Raw genomic sequence first — 25,877 nt, 5'->3', positions numbered from 1 at the left:
ACCTATTCTATTGTAATTAACCTATCATAGGAGCCTATTGATTTAGAACATTTAGTATTCTAACCAAAGCATGACCAGGAACAACTTGTTTGCCACCCTAGAAGTGCTGAGAGTGATTGCTTTTAATTTTAACAAAGATATGGGGGTCCTTAAAGACACTGACCTCTATAAGGGTTTCCACAGGGATCCAATGTAGATGTGTGAAAGTGTAAGACCTGACAGTCATTAGATTTTGCATCTGACTTATAGCAGCTCCCAAGGAGCAGGCAGTTTATCCTCAGGCAATTTCTAAATGACCAATCCCCCTTGTCCTCCTTGGAACATTTACTGTCAACCACCCCCACCATCTTGTGTTGCTCTTTCCTTGCCTTCTGCCGTCCTAGCTCACGTCCTAGTTTCACGATTGCTCCTTCTCTGGTTTCTTTTCCTGCCACTTAAATTAGAATCTCTTCCAAGATGTTGTGTCCTACCCTCTCCTTGTAGCCATGTGTGATGGCTCTCCTATTGGCTCTAACCTAGTTCAATCCCCAAGGATTCCTCAGTCAACTCTTCTGAGGATTATCAAATCTAAGTCTAGATTCCCAACTGGCTTCCCTCCCAAACTTCTGGTCCACATTTCCTGTTACCATTCAGGCATCTGCACATTAAGTTTAGTATATGTCTAAGGGAATGTATTATCCTCCCTGCTAAATCTATTCCTTCCCCTGCATCCTCTCTCTTTATTGATGGCATCCTTAGCAATTCACACATGCACGAAAGCTCTGAGTACTCTTTTCAGGCTCATTCTCTCTATTCTTCACAATTAATAAAAGGCCAAGACCTTCCAGTTCTGCTTCCCACCACAGTAGCATGTTTCCATAGCAACCACCCATGCATGTATTGCTACTACGAAGCTGGTAGCTTATACTGTCAAGGTCAAAGTATACTTAAAAGTACTTAGGAAAATAATGCACAGTTTTTTTTAAAAAAGTACTAGTATACTATGCATGGAGGTATGCAGAGGTTATGGAGGAGAAAGAAGTTGTTATAGCAGCAAAGATATCATATCTATTGAAATTGAAGGAAAAGCACCATGGTTGTTTTATAAGCATACCCATTAGATTGAAACAGAAGGTGCCTGGAAAGGTCCCACTTTTGGAAGCCTGGAGTCAGGAGTTTGTAAACTGATAAAAGCGGTGGTTCTCCAGTTGGGGGTGACTACCAAAACATGCCCTGGGCCTCTTAGTACCTCACACTTGTCAACGCCACCCTGACCTTCACCCAAATTATGATCTGCAAACCCTGAGGAAATATGTCCCCTCCTAAAAAATTGCTATGATGCTAATACTAATGGGCTATGACAATGAGTATGTTTCTCAGGTGAGTAATGACAGCAAAGGGCTTGGAAAACCACTCACTTCCAGTAGAACTCTCATTAGTTCCAGCAAGTTAGCAAGCCATAACGAGTATAAGGGCCTGCATGACTTTGGGTCCCAAGAGAAGATTCTAAGTGAGTTCTAATTAGCCCAGAAACAAATACCATGAGTCAAGCAGAGATTGACAAATTGAGATTAGGAAAAGGAGATCAACTTATTTTGACTTATTTTTTTCGAAATAATGCTCCTTTTGTCACTTATAGGAAGTAAAAATTTCTGTGCTGCTGTTATTTTAACTGGACTTCAATTTTGATGGAGAAAACCTATGTAACCATAAAAATACTTTTTTTTTTTTTAAATTTCAACTCCTTTTTGGAATTGTCCACTCCTTGAAAGGGCACTCTGTTATAGGCTTTAGTCAGTAGTTCGGGTACTACTACTATTAACTCATAAGAAACCATCTGAATCATGGTCATTGCAACTAGAAGGAACTCCTGAGGCTACAACTGTGTCTTGGAGATGTAATCCTATTTTAAGGAAACAGAAATCTAAAACAACAAATAAAGCAACAATATCCCTTCTTATAAATTTCACGAGGCAATTTACAACACTGGGTTGAGAACAAGGAGACAGAAATTCTTATCCTTGGTACAACATACCGCAGAAGTCTGGGCAATAATAATGCATTTCACAGCATTTTACAGTTTCTAAAACACTTGCATTACCTTAGCTCATTTCAGTTGAATTAGATAGCCACTAAATTCCCTGGCAGTGTCGACAATGCTATTGTATCCATATTTTACATCTATATTAATATTTGCTTAATATAAGTAAATCCACATAAAGACACCTCAGAATAAAACCAGTTCCTAGATGATCATTCAGTTCATCAAAGGACTCCATATTGCAAAGGATTTTACACTTAAATTGCTTTCAAGAGTGAGCATCTATAGTACATTCTTAAATTAATGGATATATGAAAAGCCAATGTACATTCAATATTTCAGAATTATTTGGGGAGGTCTGTGGAAACACTTGCCCCATGAAACCCGAGATTTGGAGTTTTCCTTCTTGTGGGAAGAACGTGGCCTTAACACCCTTTACCATTAAGCAACGTTCACGGTCTATATGCTCCTCCAAGGAACTGCCTAAAAGGAAGGAGATTTATACAGTATCTAAAGATCCTTTGATCTCTGGTTTCAGATTTTCTTTTTATTTATTTGGCAATAATACTGATTAGTTTCTGTGTCAAAATTACCTCCTAAAAAAATCATATTCATCTGTTCTTACCCATAAAATCTTAAAGAATAGCTTTCCCATTCATATTCTAAATAAAGTAGAAGAAAATCCTGACTGTGTTCCCTGCGCACTTTTAATTTCTGCCCTCAAAGAAATAAAATGTTCAAAATATTTGTGCTTTGTTCCTCCCCTCTCCTAAGAAGAGGCTTCTGGTTGCGCATGTGAAAATATGGACAAATGCTGCAGCCCAAACATTGTCATCCGACCCCCCCTCGAAGTGAGCAGTCCCAGGTCAGGGGCCCACAGTTCTATGCAAAGGGTTGAAGAATCCTACTTTTGGGTGGCAAAAAGGCAATACCAGACCACCAAGCATCATAAGTTGTAAAGAATAAAGAAACTGAAATCTTTTGGACAGTCTCTGTCCTGGCGTTCTTCAATTTCTGATTCAGGTAAGCCAACAGAATCTAAATAAATTCTTCCCAGAGAGGAAAGACAGTACAAATTTAGCAGACCCTAAAACCTCAAACCTTTTGAATTAAGTCAGGTACATCTGCTCCTAATTACATGCCTGCACACACACTCACATACATAAACACATACACAGCAGTGAGATTAAAGACAGCTGCAAGTTCTTTGTTGGTCCTCCCGTTGAGGGGCAGAGCCCAAGTCTCCTCCCCTGTATCTGGGCTGCCTTTAGTGCCTCGCTTGACCAAGAGAATGCAGTGGTCATAATAATATTCTGAGGCTGCTAAGGTTGACTTAGAAGACATGCAGCTTCTACCCAGGTCTCTTGGACTGCTCACACTTGGAGAACTCCCTCTTAGCCTGCTCTTTCTTGGAATCCAGCTGCCATGCTGGGAGAAAGCCCAGGAAGTTCCACAGAGAAACCCACATGGAAAGAAACTGAGGCCTCTCAGTTGACAGCCCAAACTGAGCTCCCAGCCAATAATAAACAACACAGATTGCCAGCCACGGGAGTTAGCCATCTGAAACCACATAGCCCAGGCTGAGCTTTCAGATCACTACTTTCCAGCCACCATCTCTCTGTAATGCCTGGAAGATCCCAAAGAGCAATACTCCAGTCTTCCCCACAAAATTATGAGCAAAATAAAATGTGGGCTTTGAGCTATTAAGTTTCCAGGTGGTTTGTTAAATAGAAATAGATTTCCAGAACATGTCAGTCACCATTCTAATGCCACGCTTCATAAAAAGGACCCCAGTAACTTAAGCTTAAATTTCTTCCCTTTTCCATTTGCCACTAATCCAGAACAAATGGGGTGATGGTTTGCAAGACTCTTTGGTCTCATCCAAATGGGTCAAGGTCAGAATATTGAAAACTACTCAAGCTACAGGGATGTAACATAATATGTATTATATCTGATTTCTAATTGATTTTGCATATTTAAATCTTTGTTACATGTTTCTTATCCTCAAGTAGTTATAATCTCAAGTAAGAAAAAGGTAAATCAAACCAATAATGCTATGATTACAACATTCTGTAGCAATTCTCCCCCCAATATTACTTCCTGATTTATGATCATTTCACCTCATATCACCAACTTTAATGCTTTGTGATTTAACAAAACAATGCGTTAAATATTGCCATCTTTGAACATCACACGACTTTGATGAGCTTCTCTGCCATTTAAAATACCCAAGTATTGAAAAATCAGAATAAACAGAAGAACTATTATAAAGGAAAAACAGTATTCTCCCATTCATTTCTTCAAATAAGGACAGTTCAAAGTGATACAGAAAAAGGAACACAGTGAATAATATCACACACACACACACACACACACACACACACACACTGTGCTGGAGGCTATATGATATCATATCTGTACCCTTCAGAACAGAATCCTATCACTTGGAATTAAAACACATTTTCCTTTAATTACGCCAGCTCTGTGTGAAAAGGGTATCATCCTGTCATGGCTGAAATTCCTTCAGAGAAAGCACTGGAAGCATCGTATACAAATCCTCTCAGGTCATTTCAGGACAAAACATGAAGTACAGGTTAGCAGGACTGTTTCACCCACTGACCGTTCATGCTTGCAAAAGTGCAATTTGTATAATATGGCAGATAGAACTAGTTTCCACTCTGTAAGATGTCTAGAATGCATTTATACCAATTCTTTCATATTTAGGAGTCAAAGACAATCAGATATACTTGTTTATGGGAAGCAAAGTTATCATAAACTAAAATGCAAAGCAAATTCTTCATGATTACCTTAGCTTACTCCATATAATACCACCGAGAAGAATTTACAGCTCTTTCAAAATCCAATGTCTATAAAGACAGAACGCCTTGGAGGAAAATGGTACCATACTTAAGATAGTGATATCTTTTATTAGTACAGTAAAGTCCTGTTTTTATGGAATAGGATGGGTCTGAGGTCATTCCATAAAATTGATTTCCCAGAAAATGGAAATAGGCAATTTACCCTAAGAATTTTATTGAAAAATTATGCTATTCTATTTGAATAATGATGGGAATGTTCTACACGTTTCCTTTATTAATGAATTAAAATACACAAAACACCATAAAATTATATTAGAGGTTCAAAAGTATCACTTAAATCTTCTTTACCAGTCACTTTCATTTTGTAAAATCAGCAGTTCCATTAAAATCGTATTATGTAAAAATGGGTTTTTACTGTAATAATAGTTATTACCTATTTAGCTCCCAAGGATGTTGTGAAAATTAAATAATAAGCCATTGGAAAGCAAATACAAAGTGTCGCTAATACCAGAGGCCAACGGGGGCAGCGAGATGGAAAAATGAAGGAAAAGAGCACCTGATACATTAAAAATCACGGCTTTCATCTCTAATTCCATTACTGCCAATACTTTATGCAGTGGTCATGTGTACTGACATTATCTCATTTCATCTTTTTAACACCATGACATCCATATTAATTACAGCCCTCATTTTACAAATGAGGGTCAGAGAAGTTTAAAACTTGTCCATTGCCACACAATTGGTCAATGTCAAAATACAAATGTGAACCCAGGTTTATCCTAGTCAATAGCCTGTCCTCATCTCCCAAAGCATCACTAACTCCCCAATAGGTCTTTGTGTCTCTTAACGGCCCCTCAGATCCCTACTCCATTTTTCAAGGTCCTCTTCTGCCACAAGGCCATCTCTCTTCCATTCACCGGAGACATTTTGATTCAAAACACTTCTATTGCTGATTCCAGTTGTTTGTTGTATTATTATGTATCCTGTGTTTTATTGACTCAGCTAAATCCCTAGCTATTCTAGGTCATGGTGATTCTGACTTGACTTTGGAGGCCCACGTCAGCAGCACCTGGTACAGTGCCTCAAACACTGTGAGTGTTCAGTAAACGTTGGCTAAACGGAATTGGAAAGAACTGTTAACTTGAAATACAACTACATTTGCTACCTGATGTAAAGCACATGCCTTTACTAAAGTCTTGTTACATCAGATACCTCTTTGGGAAGTTTCACCAGTTTCCTCAAGTATCTGTACCTAAAGGGGATGTGGTAAGATTGAATTCTTCCAGGATCTCACATATGCTAGGTACTCAATAAATAGCTGGGTTATGTTTTTCCCTTTTTAATTCCAAGTGAAGGAGACAATATGAACAATAAGCAGAGAAGTTTAAATCCTGTATAATATGTAATCTGATTTGGATGAATCAGAACAGGCAGGGATGATGGTGAGCTTAGTTTTGTTTTTGTTTTAAATAACACTATAAAGAGGGCTCTGGAATTAAACTGATTTCTTGCCCCAGCCTCTTGATTTACTAGTTGGATGAAACTTAGGCAAGTTACTTAACCTCTCTGTGTCTCAGATTCCTCAACTATGAAACAGAGGACAACAGCAGGATTCACTCATAAACTGGTTGTGAGAATTAATTGTGAAAAACCATGTAGAACATGTAGAGTGCAGGGCACACACCAACACTCAAATTATATCTGTTGCTATCATCTTCAACAGCATCATCATAAAAATCTTAATTCGTAGGTATCTGCTCAAAGGAGAAGACATTATTTTTCACAGACCTGCATAGTCTCACAGTTGTGCTGTATCAGACCCATCAAACTCAAAAGATTTAACTCTAATATTAAATTGTGGGTGGCAGTACTGAGATTGTACACTTCACTCAAGCAATTTGTTTGTCTATTTTGGGCCACACCTGGGTGAACAAACTTACGTGATTCAATGAATGAGTGAATGAGTGAGAATGAGTGAGAATCACTGAGAATGAGTGAAACCAGGAGAGTCAGGCAAAAGTCGAGAACACAAAACCACAAGTAGAAAGAGAAGGTGAATTTAACCTAAAGTCCATCAAAAGTAAAGATATCAGGGTTTGCCAAAAATCTGAAAGGAAAAGTAAGCCAGAAAAGCTCCTACATGAGACCCCAAATGGAACAGAGCAACAGATTAAAATGTTGGCCACTGTAAGATCGCTTGTTGGAGTTAAAAGAGAGCATAATTATAAGAGAAGGGAAAAAAGGCAACAGAACAACAAGGAGTTCATCTATTACATATTATACATCCGTTTTCATTCACTTATCTTTCCATTTGGAAACCAGAAATAATGAACAATAACTGCATGGTTAAAAAATCTTAATGTCTCTGATTCTCGAAATAAGAAAGATACTTTACACAGCCAGTGCTTGGGCCTCTCCCCTCATGCCCCACTTTTTCCCAAAGCACTGAACTATGCTATTTTATCTATCTAGTCTGTGCTACTTAAGAGCAGCTTCATGGAGAATTCAGGCCCATCTTATGAATGACCACGCACAAACAAAGGAAGCATGACAGACAATGCTGGGGGCTCCCCAAAGTCAGGACGATATAGTCAACTGCAGTGCCCAGCGAGATAGCTAAGACGACTCCTCTCTCAGCATAAAGGTCCCAAAGGATACAAAAAGCTTGGCAACCTTCAAAAGCTTCACTCGCTTCCTGCATGGGGTGGGGGGAAACAGCTTGCTCAGTGGGAAAAACCATAGCCCAGGGCCAATCCGCTGGCTACATTCATCAAAGAAATGACTGAGACAGAACAGATTTTTCCCTTCCGTATGGGAATGACTCATGAGCTTGTTTATTCAAAAAGTTACATTCTCCATTGAAAGAGGTGGATGATAGGGGAGTTGGATGATAATAATAGTTGAAGTTCCTACTGGTCAGCCCACCCCCTTCTTGTCCCTCATCTCTCTCTGCACAGCACTACCAGCACACCCCCATGCCCGGAGGTGCTTACTGTGTTTTAATCATCCTGCCTTCATTTTTTTATCCTAAATAAAACAAGCAACACAACTACTCTTTTTCATTCCCTCTTCGTCCTTTCAGAAAGGGAATGCGTTTGATGGGTTAAGAATAAGGTCTTTGAGTCAGACTGCCTGGGTTAAAGTCCTGAGTGCTGAACTTCAAACTGCAGGAATCTGGGCAAGTGACTTACCTGTCCTAGGCCTCTGTTTCCTGGTCAGTAAAAATAGGCATGATGGGGGCACCTGGGTGGCTCAGTGGCCCAGCAACTGCCTTGGGATCCAGTCATGGTCTCAGGGTCCTGGGATCTCAGACTTCCCACCCACTGGGGGGCCTGCTCCTCCCTCTTCCCCTCCTCCCAGGTCAAGTGTGCGGTCAAATAAATAAATAAATAAAGCTCTAAAAAAATAAGGATGATAATATCACTTATATCAAAAAGAAGTTCTTCTCAGGGTTGAATTATTTAACATGTGGAGAATCATTCCTGCCCTGTTGTTAGCTGTCAATGAACGTTCAATATTATCATTGTTAGCACTTTGCAGATGACCCAAAGTTCTTTTTCCAGTATTTTTTGAAATTCAATATTACCTTACGAAGTTCAAACTGAGCCACAAATGAAATTAGGTTTTTTAGGGAGAATATATTTGTTCTTTGAAAAACATTTTCTTCTAAGGGTAGGGAGATTTTCTGGGAGTTTCAAGAACTTGCTCTTAAGAAATGAATTTTGGGGACACCTGGCTGGCTCAGCTGGTGAAGCAAGTGACTTGATCTCAGGGTGGTGAGTTTGAGCCCCATGTTGGGTGTAGCAATTACTTAAAAATAATAATAATAATAAAATAAAATCTTTAAGAAAGAAGAATTTTTTAAGTATGGGTGTGTGTTTCTGTTTATCTGAAGAAACATCTTCCTCCATATGTGTCTATGTGGGAAGAGAGTGCCAGACAGATCATACATACATATATATGTATGTACATAGACTTTTATTTTTCTGTTTAATTCATCCATTTCCCTTTCCATCATCTTTGAAAAATCATGGCAACAAAAGAACTTATTCATCATTTTTTCTGTATTTGAAAGATTCTATATTTAAAGTTTAAATGTTCTACATTTAAAAGATTCACAAAAGGCAAAAGAAAAGAAACAATTTGCAAATTGCTTTTCCAAACACTTATGTCTTTCCAACATAAGGACACTAAAACTTTCTGCAAATCTGTTCTCTGCCACAAAGAAAATATCCCATTAGTGAATTATTATAACTCCTTGTGGTATTGTGACTACCTATTCCACCCTTAATGAAGGTTAGCTGAGCTAATTTTTTCTGGATTTCATAGGATTATGAAATTCTTCACCTATAATAATTCAGAAAAGAAGGTTGTAGATGCAAGTGCCTACAAATAAGATTGCCCATATTCTTTATTTGTACCATATATTTAAATGACAAATAATCCCCAACTGGATTGTCCTGGTTTAGTCTGTCTGTGATTATTTCATTTGTGTACTGTTTTACTCACTGGGTAAAATCAGGACGTCATCTCCAGGACCTGGAATGGTATGGTTGTGTCCTCCCCAGCCCTCTTCAATGCCTGTCCATGCTTCAGGAAGGGACCATTTAAAAGCTGACTCAGGTGCAGAGGTAGAAACTACAAAACAAAAAGGAAAACAGCAAAGTAACTATGAAAATCTGGTTCACTATAATAACTTGCAAATTGTATCCTTACTTTAGGATATTGATGATATTTTTACCTCCCAAGATAGCTGCCTTTTGATATTTTATAACCTAAAAATCATTTTATCAGTGTAAGGCAAACAATTATTCAATCCTTTGATTACCTCCGCTTCTAGGAAAAACATGTTCTACTTTTGTTATTAAACATTTGTGCTTTGCTTGATGTAAATATGGTATATGTTTATCATGAAACATTTGAAAAATGCAAATATAGAAAGAAAAATAATAATAACAATAGCCTATAATCTCACTACCTAGGGAAAACTGCCATTAACCTTTTATTTGCATTTCCTTCCAGAATTTCTCAGCATTTTTATATAATTGAGTTACATCATATATGCAATTTTATATTCACATCTTTTTCTACTTAGCTTAGCCATTTTAATATGCATTTCCTAATGTTGTTAAAACTCCTTGTCAACATAATTTTAATGGCTACATGATATTCTATCATATCCTTAATGTTTGGTATTTAGGATCTTTCCACTCTCTTTTAAAATTGTAAGTAATGCAGTGTTAAATATCTCTATACAAATCTTCCAGTAACAATGATTTCTTCTTAAAATAGAAACTCAATGGAATCACTGAGTCAAAAGGTATAATCTTCTCATAGCTCTTAATGCTTATCAAAGGCAAGATAGTAATCTGGACACTTCTCACTGCAGTAATTTACATACAGTTCATATGTTCCAACTGGTTTTTATTGATTCTGTCACTGATGATCAAATGGCATTTTCTTTTCAACCAACCCACTGGCCTCTTCATCAGGAATTATAACATAAATCTAATAATTTCTAGTGGAAACCGCACAGTATCCATCACACACAACACCATGTTGAACTGCCCCTTGCATGTTCTTTTCTGGAGTTTGATCCCTAGCACAGAGACAAAGGACAGAGAGAGTCTCTCAAAAGAGGATGAAAAGATTCACAGATGACTCCAAACATTCTTTGAGTTTCAAGAGCTCAAACGATGTGGGATCTCACATGATTGGGGAGTGGAGGCAGAATCCCATCTATTATGCTAATTTCACAAACAGAAACAATGAGTGCCTTCCCTACAAAAATCTCCTAAAAAGTAAGGATAGAGAAAGGAGCAAAATGACATTCTTGCCTGAAAGGAGCTAATAATGGTGTGTACGTTTCATAAATGGATATTGGGAGGATAGTACTCTAAAGGGAGTTTTAATGGTACCCAACAACAAGAGGAAGTGAGACCTTGCCAGGGGAGGCTTTCTGGAGAGGGAACATCTGAGCTACATTTTGAAGGCTTGGGAGCTATAAAAGTAAAGGGGACTGTGGTGAGGGTTTGTACTCCAGACAGAAGGATGATCATTAGTAATGGCAAGAAATAAGAGATTAAGTGGAGAGTCTTTAAGTAGTTTGTTGCTGAGCCACAGAGCTGGAAGGAGGCAAGTGATGAGGATGGAGAAATAATCAGAGAAGCAGATGTGATGGGTAACAAAGATGGAAAAGCCAAAGATGACCCCTGGGTTTCCAGCACATATGTGGTAATGGGCAGAGATGTCCATTAAGATAGACATCAATGAATTCAGTTTGGGCCATAAAGGATTTGAGGTATCTTTGAAAAGACCTCCAGGTGGAGATATACAACAAGGAGGCATTAGATATGAATCTGAGGAATGCGAGAGAACTCTGAGTCAAAGAGATGGATTTTGCGGTCATATTTCAAACTCTAAGGATGGTCGTGATAGCTCCAGAGGACGACAATGTGAAAAGAGAAAATGCCTGAGGTCAGAACCTTGAGGAGCACCCAGTTACTTTGTCTACAGGAACCTAACTCCTTCATAATCATGGTCTCATTGGAGCCTGGGGATAACTGAAAACTATGTAGATTATGGTCAAGTAGAAATCCTAGGCAATTTAGTTAGCACAAAATAGACACCACACCATGGGAATCAGGCATGGGCTTAGCACAAGTTTCACTCAGGAGCTTTATAAATATTTTACAAACAGCAAGATGAAAATACCTAGTTTTCTCCAAATTTTGCCTCCTTTCCAACACTATACTCTAAATATTCAGGTGGGAATGAGGTAGGGGCTTTGTTGAAATGGCCACTAAGTAGCACCACAAAGACCAGAAAGAGATATTCTGATGCTCTGTTTCCAGTGATATTTCAAAAGGGCAATGGCCAGGCTCTTCAAATCCACATACCAGGCTTAAAAACCTCTTTATATCAGATGTTGGAAACAAATTCTTCACTTTGTCATTTTCACCCTTATTTATAAGGGGGCTGAAACTATCTTTAACTGAACAAACCAAATCTTAAAGTGACTATTCTAAGAGTTTTTATGAAGGAATTTGATCATTCTATACCATTCTGCCTTAAAATAAGAACACTTAATGGAGAAGAAAACATGTTTCAGTCTCTTAGAAAGTTACCAGATTTCTATAATTAATATCAAGCTTCTGTATGGCTATTACTAATAGTGGGGAGAGAACAAGAAGCCTACAAGGGTTAAAGAAGAAGCAGAGATGTGCAAAGATAACCGGGAGAGAGGAATGTCTTGGAGGCCTACAAAAAATAGAGCATGTCCAGAGGGCAGAAGTGATCTTGTTAATAGTGAAGTTCTGATAAGAGAGTTAATAAGGAGTGACTATTAAATTCAGCAACCAGAGCACAGATGATCCAGATGAGAGTGGCACCAGTGGAATGGTTGAGATGGGAACCAGTGTGATTACAATGGATTGAGGAATGCAGGGAAGGGAGGGATTGAGGAAGGGAAGACACTGGGTCAGACAGTCCCAAAATCTCACTGAGAAATGAACAGCCTTAGGGATTTGAGATACAGGCTTTGATCTGTCTTCCCAGTCTTTAGATAAATGAGTCTTACCTTGAAACGGGATTCCACAGATTTTGGTCAGGACCAGCATTCGTGAGGAAGCCTCACCTTGCTGTCCTCTACAGATCTGTCACTCAGCAACAGCTACGATTTAAGGTGGTCTCCAACTTGATATCTGAGCCAAATATTGTCCTCTCCACCTTGATTCTTCATCCACCCAGCTTTTTATGGCTCTGCATCAAGAGACTAGTCTTTTGAGAAGCTTGCAGCAGAGATATCAACTAGAGGAAGACTCAGAATTCATGAATTTTGGTTTGTTTTGTTCTAAATGAGAGGCACTGACCAGAAGGAACTAGTGAAGGAGAGATCAGAGACACAAGACCGAATCATTGATTGATGGGACAAAGTTCAGAAGATGCTGAAAAGGATGAGTTGACTTCAAAAAGAAGAAGGGCTGACAGATGCTCAGAAACCTGAGGAAAAGAAATAAACTTAGATCTATGGGGAAAGGATGGCAAATTTAAGAAGAGATTATCTGAGCATCATAGCCTCATAGGACTATGTGCCATTTTTCCAGCTAGCCCCCCACACCCCCGAAAAGACAACATCGACGAGGTAAAGGCTCTTCAGAAATATTTTTATCTTCCCCAAAAGTGGGTTGCCTTGCCCATTTTCCCCTCTCCCATTTTTTATAAAGCCTTATGCACATTGAGAGGAAACCAGGACAAACACATTGTTGGAAGAACATGAACCACCTGCACTGGGGTGTTCAGAAACCTGGATATCCCCTTGACTCAAATTAGCATAAATCCTCACCACAAACCCACTAAGCATCCATCCAACAACCTACATCACCACCACCTCCTCTGCTTCTCCTCAACACTGGACTGTATATACCCTAATTTCTGCTGGTTCTGAAGTTTCCTGTGTGCAATAGAAATTGCACACAGTGTCCAGCACCATCTTGTACACTCAGCACCATCTTGTACACACTACAATTGACTCAACTAGGAGACTGTCTGCAACAGAACACCCTAACCCAAAATGTCTCATCTGCATTACACACTCATACTGAATCTCTGAGCAGGTTAACATATAGCTAGAACTCCATTAATCATTCCATTGTTGTTTTGCCAAAGAATTTTTTTAAAAGATTTTATTTATTTACTTATTTGACACAGAGAGATCACAAGTAGGCAGAGAGGCAGGCAGAGAGAGGAGGGGAAGCAGGCTCTCCACTGAGCAGAGAGCCCGATGTGGGGCTCGATCCCAGGACCCTGAGGTCATGACCTGAGCCGAAGGCAGAGGCTTAACCCACTGAGCCACCCAGGTACCCCCGTCAAAGAATTTTTGATACTGAATAATTTTTCTGTTTTTCATAGAACTTTTAATTAAGCAAAATACACACTCACATTTAAATGTTGACATTAGCACATATGTCCCCCATGGGAATCAAGGAATGTCTCAAAAGTATATTAGTATTTGAAATATCTTTCTGATGAATGGTAGTGTATGAATTCTGTATCTCTGTGTTTAGGATTGTTTTCTGTTGCAAATTTTATCAGCTAGGAAAACTGACTATATACAATTAATTTGACTCTAAGGCATAAATTAATATGTGCCCCAAAAGGTACTTTGAACATCTTAGAGTTTATATGGTATAGCAGAATGAACACCAGGCTGAGTTGGGTAACCTGAGCTCTCATCCAAGTTCAACCACTGACTAGGTGTGACTAAGTAAACTATATAATCTCTAGGCTTCTGTTTTCTTATTTGTAAAATAAGGCAATTGGATAGGATAGCCTGTAAGTTTCTTTCCCTTATTAATATTCTATAACTCCATGAATTTTTCTGTTTATTTAGCATGTTGTAATTGATAGGCCAAATGAAACATCTTCCAGGTAAACCGACACCTGCTAACAAGCCCAGGAGGCTGGCCACACACAGTCTCCTTCCAGAGAGTCCTTAATGCAAAAATCTTCCTACTAAGTCCTGAGTGGCATGGCACCCTGACTATACAGCTCATTGAATGAGAACTGGCCACCCATAAATAATGCAGTATCCTCTGAGGGGAACTGGCATGAGAATTACCCCCAACCGGTATGTCCTCTACGAATGGCAACTGACCCAACCAACTGGACATTTGAACACAGAACTGTCAGAGAAGAGAGAACTGCAAGATACTTTTCTTGGGAGCAGGTATTTTAAAAGAGATCTATTCATTGATTATTTAGTTAGTCATTTAATCGACATCCCCATGTGACCATAAGGCCCCATGGAGTCAAACATCATTACTCATTGTATCCTCTCGCATCTTGCACGAGAGGCCCTCTATAAATAATGCATCATGAGCCATCTAAAAGAAAGGAGAGATAAAGGACAGGGGACATAAAGAACAAAATGTATGGTAGCCCAGAAACAGTTCTGAAAACAAAGAACCATGTTCTTCCCAGTGCAGTAAGCATGGAGTAGTAGCCATCAGTACATCCAGTTTCTAGTTTTAGTCTAGCACCTTTCCTTCATTTACATATTAATTTAAATGGAGCAGTTAGATCATTTTCTGATTAACATGGGCTCTGCTCTGACATAACACAAAAATGCCACTGGAAATCAAAGGAAAACTTGGCCTTTGGAAAGATTTGTCCCTGACGCCAATGCATAGTTAAATTGGCTCAGGATAAACAAAAACAAACCATGAAACGCATTAGAAGGTGCCTAGGAGTCTTTTAGTCGTTGAGAATTTGGCTTTTATGAGTTAGAGAGATTTCACAGAGCCATCTGATTTTTGGGAAGGGTTTGTTTACCCTGATGTCCTGAAATTACTGGGAACAATGAAAGTTTTGAGAGACCCTGAATTTTTCTTTCCATTTGGTAGAGACCTAATGGCCCATGTGCAGATCTGGACTTCTGTGTGCACATATGGTCCATAATTTATGAAATGTGCTTATTTACATGTTTTAATTCGTACTTCCCGATGTTTTGAAATGCACCCTTCTTATATCTTTCTTTGAAATGCAGACACATAGTTCAGCTATAGGGTGACACAATAGGGAGTTGTTAGGCATGATAGCATTAGGGCTGTTGCCTACCTGCTTATAAACAATTTGATGGAAGCAATCTATATAACTATTACTGGAGGGAATACCAGGCACTTCTATTTGGTGGGTGGGTTAATACTCACCTGAAATAGTTGGAGGCACCCCTTCCTTCACCTGGACAGTCACTTGAATGTGGCCTTCACCTGAAACTGAATACAAAAAGCCACAACTTGGATGGGATGCAAAGAACATCTTAATACAGAAGATAATTGTGTGTGATAAAGATGGCTTTATGCTAAATTCCCCCCAACCTAACTAAATTTTCAAAATAAAAAAAATGAAGTCCTTGTTAGTTAGTCTAACAATTGATTTCCAACATTTAATTTTGATTGCTTTTATTTGATTAAACTTAATTGCAGTGAGGGCTCCAAGAGAATTGGCACATAAATAATTAGGGGGGGAAACCCTTTAGCCATATGTTCTTTGGAGGCCAACATTGGTCAGCAGAGCCCACCTCTTATACTATTTCCTCTCCATCATTTTGAAGGCTTAGCTTTTAGAATTCATGTGTTTTTCAATAGAGTTCAGATCACCCATGAAATATATTTGCTTTACCTTTATCCAAACAAATTGTCCTTTTAATGAAGGCTTTCTTCCACCACCACTACCCCCCCCCCCCCCCCCCCCCCCCCCCCCCCCGCTTTCTCCTCCATCTTCCAAACCAACTGAGCACATTTAAAAGGCCTGGGGTTCATTAATTTTAAGTGTTCAATAAATTAGTGGAAATAATCAAAAGGCCTGATTCTTTCTGATAATGACAATTTGATGTCAGTATAAACCAGTAGATTAAGCTGGGAACATATGCTCCTTTACCAAGAGAGGCTGCTATAATTAAATAGTGAATGTATCTACAAGGTGCTCTCACGCCTGATTAATTAGTAATCAGGTGCGCCATCTCCACTTTTCAGTAACACCTTGTCTCTTATTGGTTAATTACCTTTCTGCCTTATCAGATGTCATGTGAGCCAACACCTCTCACCACTGGAGGGCCTAATGCTGTAGCCTTAAGGACTTGTCAAACTCGTGTTCTCCATTTGCCTTTCCATGGAACCTAAACCTTTTCCTCCATCACAAGATGGAGTAGACAAGATCATTTTTTTCTAATTACAAAGGATAAGCTTCTAAATATTATAAAAAAATAACAATATTATTACACATCATCTCCAAAGGGATCCATGATGAGAACTCCCCTATTGCTCTATTCTTATTTTGGTAATTACTATCATATAATCTTTTCCCATTATAAAAAGTGGCTTTCCCTTACACTGTGCATATTTTGAGACCAGGCTCAATGATCAACATGTTCTCTATGTGTTTACTTTATCATGACTTCTGAGGCTTCATTATATTGTTTCTCTATCCTGTTGCATATTTTATCTACTTTTCCATCTCAAGTAAATAAATAAATATAATGCCAGAAACCTAGCATTTCATCTCTCTTTTTTTTTTTTCCTACGATGTCTAATTTACCTGTTTGTGCTCATACTGATATTGGTGATATTTATCCCAAGCTTGCTTTCAACTTAGCAAATATTTATCAAGCACCAAATGTGGTAAATTTCAGATTGCATCAGTCATGAGCTCTGTCCCTAAATCTTGGAGGGAGGGACTTTTCTCATATACCTTAAGGACACAGGAACTTGTTAGACATATAGACACTTACTATACATGAACTAATCTAGAAATCCTAAATTTATAGGGCTCTATTCAGAATACCCAGTACTTTACTGATAATTTCAACCAATTGAGCAAATAGAGGCAGGAAATAACCCTTTTAAAGGAACCAAAAGAAAAAAATAATAAAATGGGCTCAACTGAAAGGAAAAGATGACATCTAAAAACATGCAAAAGGCTAGCAATGGAGCCCTCTTCCATATGAGACAGGAATAAAATATTGTAATAGAATCAAACTCTAAAGAAGGTAAATTAGAAAAAAAAAATTCCATGAATCATTTGGAAAGGGTTATTATTAGCTCATTTAAAGATTTTATATAAATCATCCTTGTTAAGAGCAGCTTCCAAGTAATGGTAGACTTCACTACATCTGTGCCCTCTTCCTTAAAACAGAGCCCCTGGAGTAAAGAGAGTTAAAACATAAAGTCACATGTAACGAAGTCTTTTTCAAAACCACTGTAGTCAGTTTATAATGTCTCGTGCATTATAGCTATCCTGGTGATGATTAACCCAGAGACTGAAAAGGCTAACCCCACCACATCCAACCCCCATAACAAACTGTTCCACTTGCCCTTCTATTGAGGAAGCCATTTCACCCAGGCCCTGTTCTTGGTCAGTCAAGGCCTCCTCATCAAGGTGCTATCACATCTGTAACTCTACACCGATGGCTTCTGAACCGCGTGGGCACTGATCTTGTTCAGCCTCTACACATGCACAGATGTCTCCCACCTCCTGGAGAGCCTCTTCCCCAAAAAATACATTGAAAGCTACTGTTCCTTTTATTAAAGCAAGTGTGAGAATACCATTCAATATGATAAAAGGAGTAATTTTGGTATCCAGAGAAATGGAGAAAAGTTACCAAAGGCAGGAAAGACTGAAAGAGTCTATTTCCTTCACCACCACTTATATATAGCCCTCTGCAGGCTGGTTCTGAGATGTGAGGGCGGATCAGAGGGCTGTTCTTCCCACACACCAATTCCACACCCTCAGAGTGGAGCCATGGAGAATCAAGGGGAAGAATGCAGGTGCTGAATGAAGTCAGTTAATGTTAAGCAAGGTGTATTGTCCAACACCCTGGGTTTGAATCCTGAGTCTTCCAGTTCCTTGATGTGGGCAACCAACAAGTTCTTCATCATTTCTGAAACTCACCTCCTTCCTGTGAGAAATGGAAATAGTTGTCCTGTCTACCTCATAGCATGATTGGGAAGAAAAGATGAGATAATCCCTCTAACATGCTTAGCACAGTGCTTGGCACAGAAATGCCAGTCGTTACCTACACTGTTATTACGGCATGCTCTTTATTCTAGCAGCCAGTCAACAAAACCCAAGAAATACGCTTCTACTCTTTTTACTCTTTTTTAGAGCTGTACCTAATCATGATGGGCCACAGTATTCAGAGTTGGAAGCAACTTAACCAGATCTGCTAAAGTTTGCTAAGTGCTTTGACTCTATAAAAGACAGTGTAAATGTTAAGCGTCAGTTCCCATTTGGACAAACACAAAGAGGGATGAAAATCATTTGAGCATAAAGGTATTGACTCAGGAAGAGTTTAAAAGCCTTACATGAGCTGTGATACTATACATATGTCTTCTCAGTGCTTATGATTTCTGAGTGTGTGTTTGTAATATGAGAGTGGTTAATCTACTTTGTTTATAAATGGAGCCTCATTGCAGTTGATCCTTCCCAGGTTGTAAGAATATCTGGTTGGTCCTCAAAAAGAAAAGAAGCCTTTGGGTCAATTACAGTCAAATTATTCTGATGGCTGCTATATGACGTAAGGTTGCTATAAACACAGAGAGCTAGGAAAAAGCAAGAAATGTGCCAAGGAGGAAAAAGAGTTACTCAGCCAAATATGATACCAGTGTCTTCCAGAAATTTGTATTGTACCTAGCCTGTTTGGTCCTCACTAGGGCACTAGGGAAGAGAAAATCAATCCTCCCCTTGAGTAGGATTCTCTCTTGCAGTTTTGAAGGAAGAATTAAGTACCTTTCTATATAAAAAGAAAAAAAAAAAAACAGGTGGCATCTCGACTCCTTTCCTATTTCATTCTTCACCCATATTCCCATTTGCACTTCACCATTGAGGTTTAGCACATATCCGGACCTCTCATTCAATTCACATTTACACAGTGTGAGTCAGCCATTGGCTACAAACGGAAAGAATCTGAAAGAGCGACTGAAATCTGTGTCTGCAGATTTCTCCCACTCTCTCCCTGCCGCAAGCCTTCTCTCTCGGTCTCTGTCTGCCTTGGACCCAGGTTCCTGCTCTGTCTTCATGAGCCAGTTATTGGCTTTGGTCCCCTCTCTCTGCGTTGTCACTTAGCTTGCCCTATCTTCTATGTCTACGGCTTCTCTCAGATCTGTCTCACACACCTGTACACTCCTGCTCTGTTTTTCCCTCCCTGTTCAGTGAACTTGATCTCACTCCCCAGAAACCAGCCTTTTTCACATGGCCATTGAGAATTTTCTTGTCAGCCAGTCCCTGGGCAGTAATGCTTGATTCGCAGGACCATACTTCCATCTGATTCCAGCTTCGCAGGGGCAGCCACAGAGCCAGTTTAGCCCTGGTAACACAGGTCCTTTCAAAGTCCTTCACAGAAACATTACGTGAAAATCCTGTGATCATCTTTTAGTCTTCCAGTATCCTTACTAACATTCATTCATGGAAGGGTATAAATTTTTTTTTGAGGTATAAGAATTATGAATTTATTCAAGGCACTGACAACTATACCTACATTAACTTCAGTCCTGAGAGTTCATTAAACCTTCTTAATGAACTCAGAAAACAGTAATGACTGTTATTCTGACTCAGGGATGTTGGCCCCACTTGCACTTCCTGTGAAAAGTGGGGCATCTGTGCAGGTCGATACAACCAGAACTTCCAAGGGAGTGGCCAGGGAACAAGCATTCCAGTTGTTTGTCCAGGAGGCACATTTAAAAAGCCCCAAATTGAGGAATTTTACAACTTCTTTCAAGAATGTGGTTGGTTCCATAAGAGACTCTTAATCTCACAAAACAAACTGAGGGTTGCTGGGGGGAGGGGGAGGAGAGGGTGGTTGGGTTATGGACATTGGGGAGGGTATGTGCTATGGTGAGTGCTGTGAAGTGTGTAAACCTGGAGATTCACAGACCTGTACCCCTGGGGCTAATAATACATTATATGTCAATTAAACAAAAGAATGTGGTTTGTTAATGGAATATTACACAGCCATCAGAAAGGATGAATACCTACCATTGACACGGGTGGAACTGGAGGACATTATGCTAAGTGAAATAAGTCAGGCAGAGAAAGACAATTATCATATGGTTTCATTCATATGTGGAACATAAGAGATAGTACAGAGAACCACAGGGCAAGGGAGGGAAAACTGAAGGGGGAGAAATCAGAGAGGAAGACAAACCATGAGACAAACAAACAAAGAGAATGTAGTTTGTTCTCGAGGGCAGGTGTTCTTAGCAAGTGAGGAAAGAGATCCAGATTAAAAAAGAAAGAGAGATCCCTGAGTTCACACTTCTTACTTTTCATCAACTACACCAAAACCTTGCAGACCACGTTTTAATCCCAACATATACACTGGGAGGTGATGATTTTAGTGCCATTAATGTTTTATTTTTATAGCTATGGATGCTAATGTATTTTAGAAAAAGCAACTAGGTCATTAAACCCATGATTTTATGGATATTATTGCTTACAAAGAAGTTAGGTTTTAAAAATAAGATGCCGTGGGAATTGATTTAAGAAAAATCTTAGGTAAATAATAGAACAGGAGGCATAGCAGGTGACAAGGGGTAAAGCTGGTATTCAAATATCTAAAGTTTAGGAAGCACAGAGCCTTCAATAAGCCCAAGTTTTTTCTGTAAATGGAAGGAAGAAGAATTGGTTTACAAGGGTATATACATAAGGGTTTTTACAAGGGTGTATACATTTGGATTTAAGCAAGCCAAAACACCAGTATACTAGGAAAAGTACTGAGCGAGGGTCAGAAAGGCTGAGTCTGAATGCTGGTTGTACCCCCTGTGCTCCACGTGAAGCAGGGTCAGCCATCAATATCACTCAGAATTACCTCCTTAAGCAGGGTGCTTCCTAGAAAAAATATTTGATCCTGACTTCTAAGTTTTCCTTCTTTCCTTCTTTCCCTTTCTTCTTTATTTCCTTCCTTTTCCTTGCAGGAGAGAAATTGCTTGCCACCAAGAGGTACAATTCTTTTTCCCATCGCCAGTTCCTGTTCCATTCTCTCTTTGCCATAAAGTTTAGCGCAGTTCCCCAAAGTCAATCCTCTATATTCCTGACAAAAATCCTTGGGGATCTTTGGGGAATGAGTTTTCTATAAGAATGTAAATTAATTTATTAACTAGAATGCTATGGATTGCCTTAGAGGGCCTCAGCATGGGAATGGCGGCAGGATTATGATTCTGCTCTGCTTATCAAACCCTCCCCGAATGCTCGGGGCAGCCGGTTGAGTCCTCTCTCCTGCACAGATGCTAGCAGAATTCCTTCCCGAGTAGCTGACCGGGTCTTCTGGACCAGCCGAACGACAGAAGGCTGGAGGCAGCAGCCTGCCCTGACTCCATGCCCTGAGCGCTTTGGAGAAAGAGAGAACCCGCAGGCAGGACCCGAGAGCTCCTGGCGGCAAACTCAGGAAAGCACTCCTTGTTTCCAGGATGTCCCAGGTTAACAGCATCTTTTCCGGGCCTTCTGGGTGACGCGACCTGACTTCTTGCAGACAATGAAGTCCATCTGTCCCTCTATCTATGGCCCTCTTGCCCTCGTGGAAGACAGCCCCGGCTTCTTGCCAAACAGCCTGCCTTTATCTTGGTGACGGGGCCATGTGGAGACAGGCACTGGCCAGCCTGGCTAGACGCGTCTTTTTTACCCCCAGTCGGATCACAAGAAGGTGGTGGGCAGGAGCCTCCACGCCTCGCAGGCGTTCCCTCAGCTGCGCCTCGCACAATATCCCGGCTTGGCCGCGTCTCCGCAGTGCGAGCGGGGCTGTGTGAACCCGGGAGGGCAACCGTGAATGGCCCGGCATCTGACATGAATTTATCACCGGCTGCTGGTTGGGTGAAGGAGAAAGCACGGGGAAGGGGCTTGGGTGTTTAATGCCCCCTGCCACAGCCCAACAGTTTGCCCTCAAGAGCCTTTTCCCAATATAAAAGGACAGGGTCAAAAGTAAGTTGACCCCTGACAGAATGTACAATTATTAGGGGAGGACTGTGCACGAGCAGCTGCTGGAACCCCACTGGCTCCCCATCGGGCTTCTAAGAGTCAGAATATGAATAATCAACTCAAAATTGTTTCCTCCACCCCATCAACCCCCATCACCGCCCCCCCCAACCTTCTCCTCCTGTGTTGGGCAAGTCCCATTATCTTCCTACAGGAAGGAGCAGAGCCCTCGCTGGCAGCTGCAATAATTGTGTTCCTATTGTGATGAAGACCTCCTCCCAGCCACCCCCCTACAAGTGGCCATTGTGAGGGGAGAGTCAGTGATTATACGCTCCGCCTGATGCTTTGGGGGACCCAGCTGCCTGAGTGCTGACACACGAGTGTGCGTTCGGACGTCCAGGGAGGGGGCCGTTGGAGGTGGAGGCAAGAGGTGGGGGGATCCCACGTCTGTGAGACGGGACCCGGACACACCAGACCTTTTTCATAAGTCAAGCCCAGAACAAATGAGGCTTTATCAGGCCCCAGTGATGAGGGGGTCTCATCTCCCTTTGAAGTGGGGCTGTGCATGGGGCCCAGCAGCTTTTCCTCCTTTGGACCAAGCAAACATCCTTCTTTTGATATGCTACATGCTCATTATCTCTGCCCCATTTAATGATTTTTGATTGAAGGGTGGCGGCTGGGATGCCGAGAAGATCGTTAGAGAGGCTCCATCCAGCCAAGCCTGCAAGAAAGGCTTTCCTTGTGCCTGGGCCTAAATTTGGAATTTCTTAACAGTGTGCGCTTGTTCTTAGAGGCAGATAAGGGCTGAGCGTGAAATTCTTAATTAAGCAATAAATAGAGAGTGGGGTGTCAGCAGATGTAGCCAGTAGCCATGGCAACAGGAATCACATGGGCAAGAGAGCTGAGACTAGATGTAGGCCTCAGGCCTGGGCCTGACTGACAGCTGAAGAATCCTACAAAGCTTGTAAACCAGATTAATTAGCTGACTAATTATTTCATAGCATTAATGTAACTAAAAAATAAAAATAGTTAACCATGAACTGAAACATCCCTGGAAAAAGAAAAACAACCCAGCAGGGAAAGAGGCAGTGAGTGGGGACGGCAGAGGCAGAAGCCACCACCAGTTAATCGAATTGCGTAAACAGAAAAATAGGCTCACTGGATTTGACTCTGACTCGGAAAATATAAAAGAACACTTGTCCTGCAGTCTTGCCCATTCCCCAGCATGGCGTAGAAAGTTACAGGGTGGAACTGGCACTCGTAATCACTTCTTACATCAAACGCTACTCCTCCTGGGTCAAAGGAGAGCACAGGAGTCCTTAGCTGTGGTCGGCTCTGCTGGTGGCTTCTTAGGCAAAATTCTCAGGGGTTTCCAAAAGGCAACCTGAACCAATCTCCTTAAAAGATATTTTTAAATGAGCGAGGTGATCTTATTCTGTGGGCAACAATTGCTTCAGTAGTATTACATTTCAGTCATGGAAACCATGTATCATATATGTCATGTTATCACAAATCTCAGGTATCTTACAAAATCCAGTCAAGGAAAATAGAAGGAGACCCTTTTGGAAAGGTTAGAACATGCACGTTAAGTTCAAGGCATATAACGTTGTTCATCTTCTGAGGGGGCAAAAAGAACAGATCTAGAGAAATAATCTACTGGGAAACCGTGCAATAAAGTAACAGGGCATACTAATCCCATTTGAAGATATTTCGGGGTTTTGTACCACAGTTCCAAGAGATAAGTAGGTATTCTTAACCTTGTGGTAGAGATGAAGCCATTGAGGCATGGAACATTTATAATTCCATGCCCCAGGTGAAAAAGCCAGCCAGCCTCCGATTAAAACCTAAACTTTAAGCTCTGGCCATGAGCTTCCCAAAAGAACCTGCATCCCATAAAGACATTTGCTAAAGAAACAAACAAACAAACAAAAAAGTCAAAACTTGCCTTCGTAGAGAAGAGGAATACTCTCAAAACATATTATATGTATAGGATTTTTTTCTTTGTTGCTGGGGATCAGTGAGACGTTTTCTCTCACAACCCTACCTAGCATCCCCCTCACACACACACCCAATTTGGTCAGTGATCAATGATTATTTAGTGGGCAGCACACTCTAGTGGGGAGATCCAGAGCCAGGAGCTAGAATGCCTGGGTTCTGATTTTTTTTTTTTTCCTCCTCAGCTGGGTCTAAGATTAGTCAGGTATCTTCAATCCCACACAAAGTAGCCAAATGGAGGAAACAGAGTTAATTGTGATTTTGTTTGAAACTTCCTATCCTGGGGGATGTGGTAAGGTTGCAAACAAACAATACAAAAAAGACTGTCCACTTAGAAGTGGTCAACAAATTAATGAAACACAGCCAATTACCAGTGAAGCGACACTCTGAACGAAAAGCCAGCCAGTAATAGGAGAAGAGTCTTTCCATCCCCCATCCCTGAAAGTCTGGCAGGAAATTCAATGGCCCTGAAACAGGTCAAGCAGTCTCCCTATGATAAAAATGAAACTTCTGTATACACAGCTCTCCCCATTTTTTTTTTTTTAAATCTCAGGACTATGTCCACATAGATTGTGAGGTCTTGACTTATGTTCTTTTCTTAGAGTAAATGTATTTTATGTAAATTACCTTAGTAGCAAATTTATAAAGTCACATGGTCAAAAAAAAAAAAACAATTAAGTGAAAGTAACAAACTAATCAATATGTAGAATGCAGGGCAGAGAGCTAGAACTCAACGGCTGGGGTCCAGTTGGGGTACCCACTACCTCACTATCATAACGACATTATGAGCCTTCCCAGTGATGTTGTAAACCTGACACAGAGGATATCCAAAATCATAACCAAATCTACCCAGTCCAACACAACTGCATGGGACACCACCATCAAGGAGCAGTGCAAGCCTCAGTTTCCCCTGAATCCTCACATCCTCACCGTACCAGCCCAGGAATGAGCCACCCACCTACCCCATTCACTCAGATACTGGAGACACAAATGACCTCAGAAGCCAGTACATGGAACACTGGGAATGGTCTTAAGGAACAAGGGTCTCCAAGTTCATTAAACAGCCAACCAACCCTCTGATTTCCTGGTCCTTTTCCAATTCTTCTTATCTAAAGGCAGAGATAGTAGGGCATTCTGATACAAAGAATGATTTCAATTAATAAAGGCTATCTGCCTAATAAAAATGTTGTATACTGAAAAGTGCATCTATATCATATATATACGCTCATCTATACCTACAGATGTACATCTATATATAAATATACAAATTTAGATAGATATGCATTTCTACCATATACGTATGTAAATAATACAAAGTATAAAGAGTATAACTTGCTATTAATTCAATAAATAATGATAACAAAGGGGAAGAAAATCTGTAGCTGTATGACTCAATTTTTTTTTCTTTATGTGACAAATGTTCCTTTACCATGCTTAGCTCATGCAGCCATTTAAGTCAGGTTGCAGTTCATGAACGAAATCAGACCAATGGACAAGACAGGCTCTTCACAAGCATGCCAAGTAATAGGAGAACAATTTGAAATTAAAATTTTGTTCTAGAATATATATCAAGTGAGCAG

The 25,877-nt window shown here is 40.2% G+C and overlaps 1 protein-coding gene across 1 annotated transcript in view; it reads right to left on the bottom strand.

Moving 5' to 3' along the window:
* PKHD1 (PKHD1 ciliary IPT domain containing fibrocystin/polyductin) overlaps positions 1-25,877 on the bottom strand; it is a 443,932-nt gene that overhangs the window by 195,412 nt on the left and 222,643 nt on the right. Inside the window, exons 51-52 of the mRNA XM_032864542.1 lie at positions 15,549-15,614; positions 9,349-9,477 (exon numbers count right to left, since the gene is read on the bottom strand). Coding sequence (XP_032720433.1) covers positions 9,349-9,477; positions 15,549-15,614 — 195 coding nt within the window. The remainder of the gene's footprint in view (positions 1-9,348; positions 9,478-15,548; positions 15,615-25,877) is intronic.

The sequence above is a fragment of the Lontra canadensis genome, unplaced genomic scaffold (genome assembly GCF_010015895.1).
Source record: "Lontra canadensis isolate GAN:19392208 unplaced genomic scaffold, GSC_riverotter_1.0 scaffold27, whole genome shotgun sequence".
Lineage (NCBI taxonomy): Eukaryota > Metazoa > Chordata > Mammalia > Carnivora > Mustelidae > Lontra > Lontra canadensis.
The sequence above is the reverse complement of the archived record's forward strand: the minus strand, read 5'-3'. Positions and strand labels throughout refer to the sequence as shown.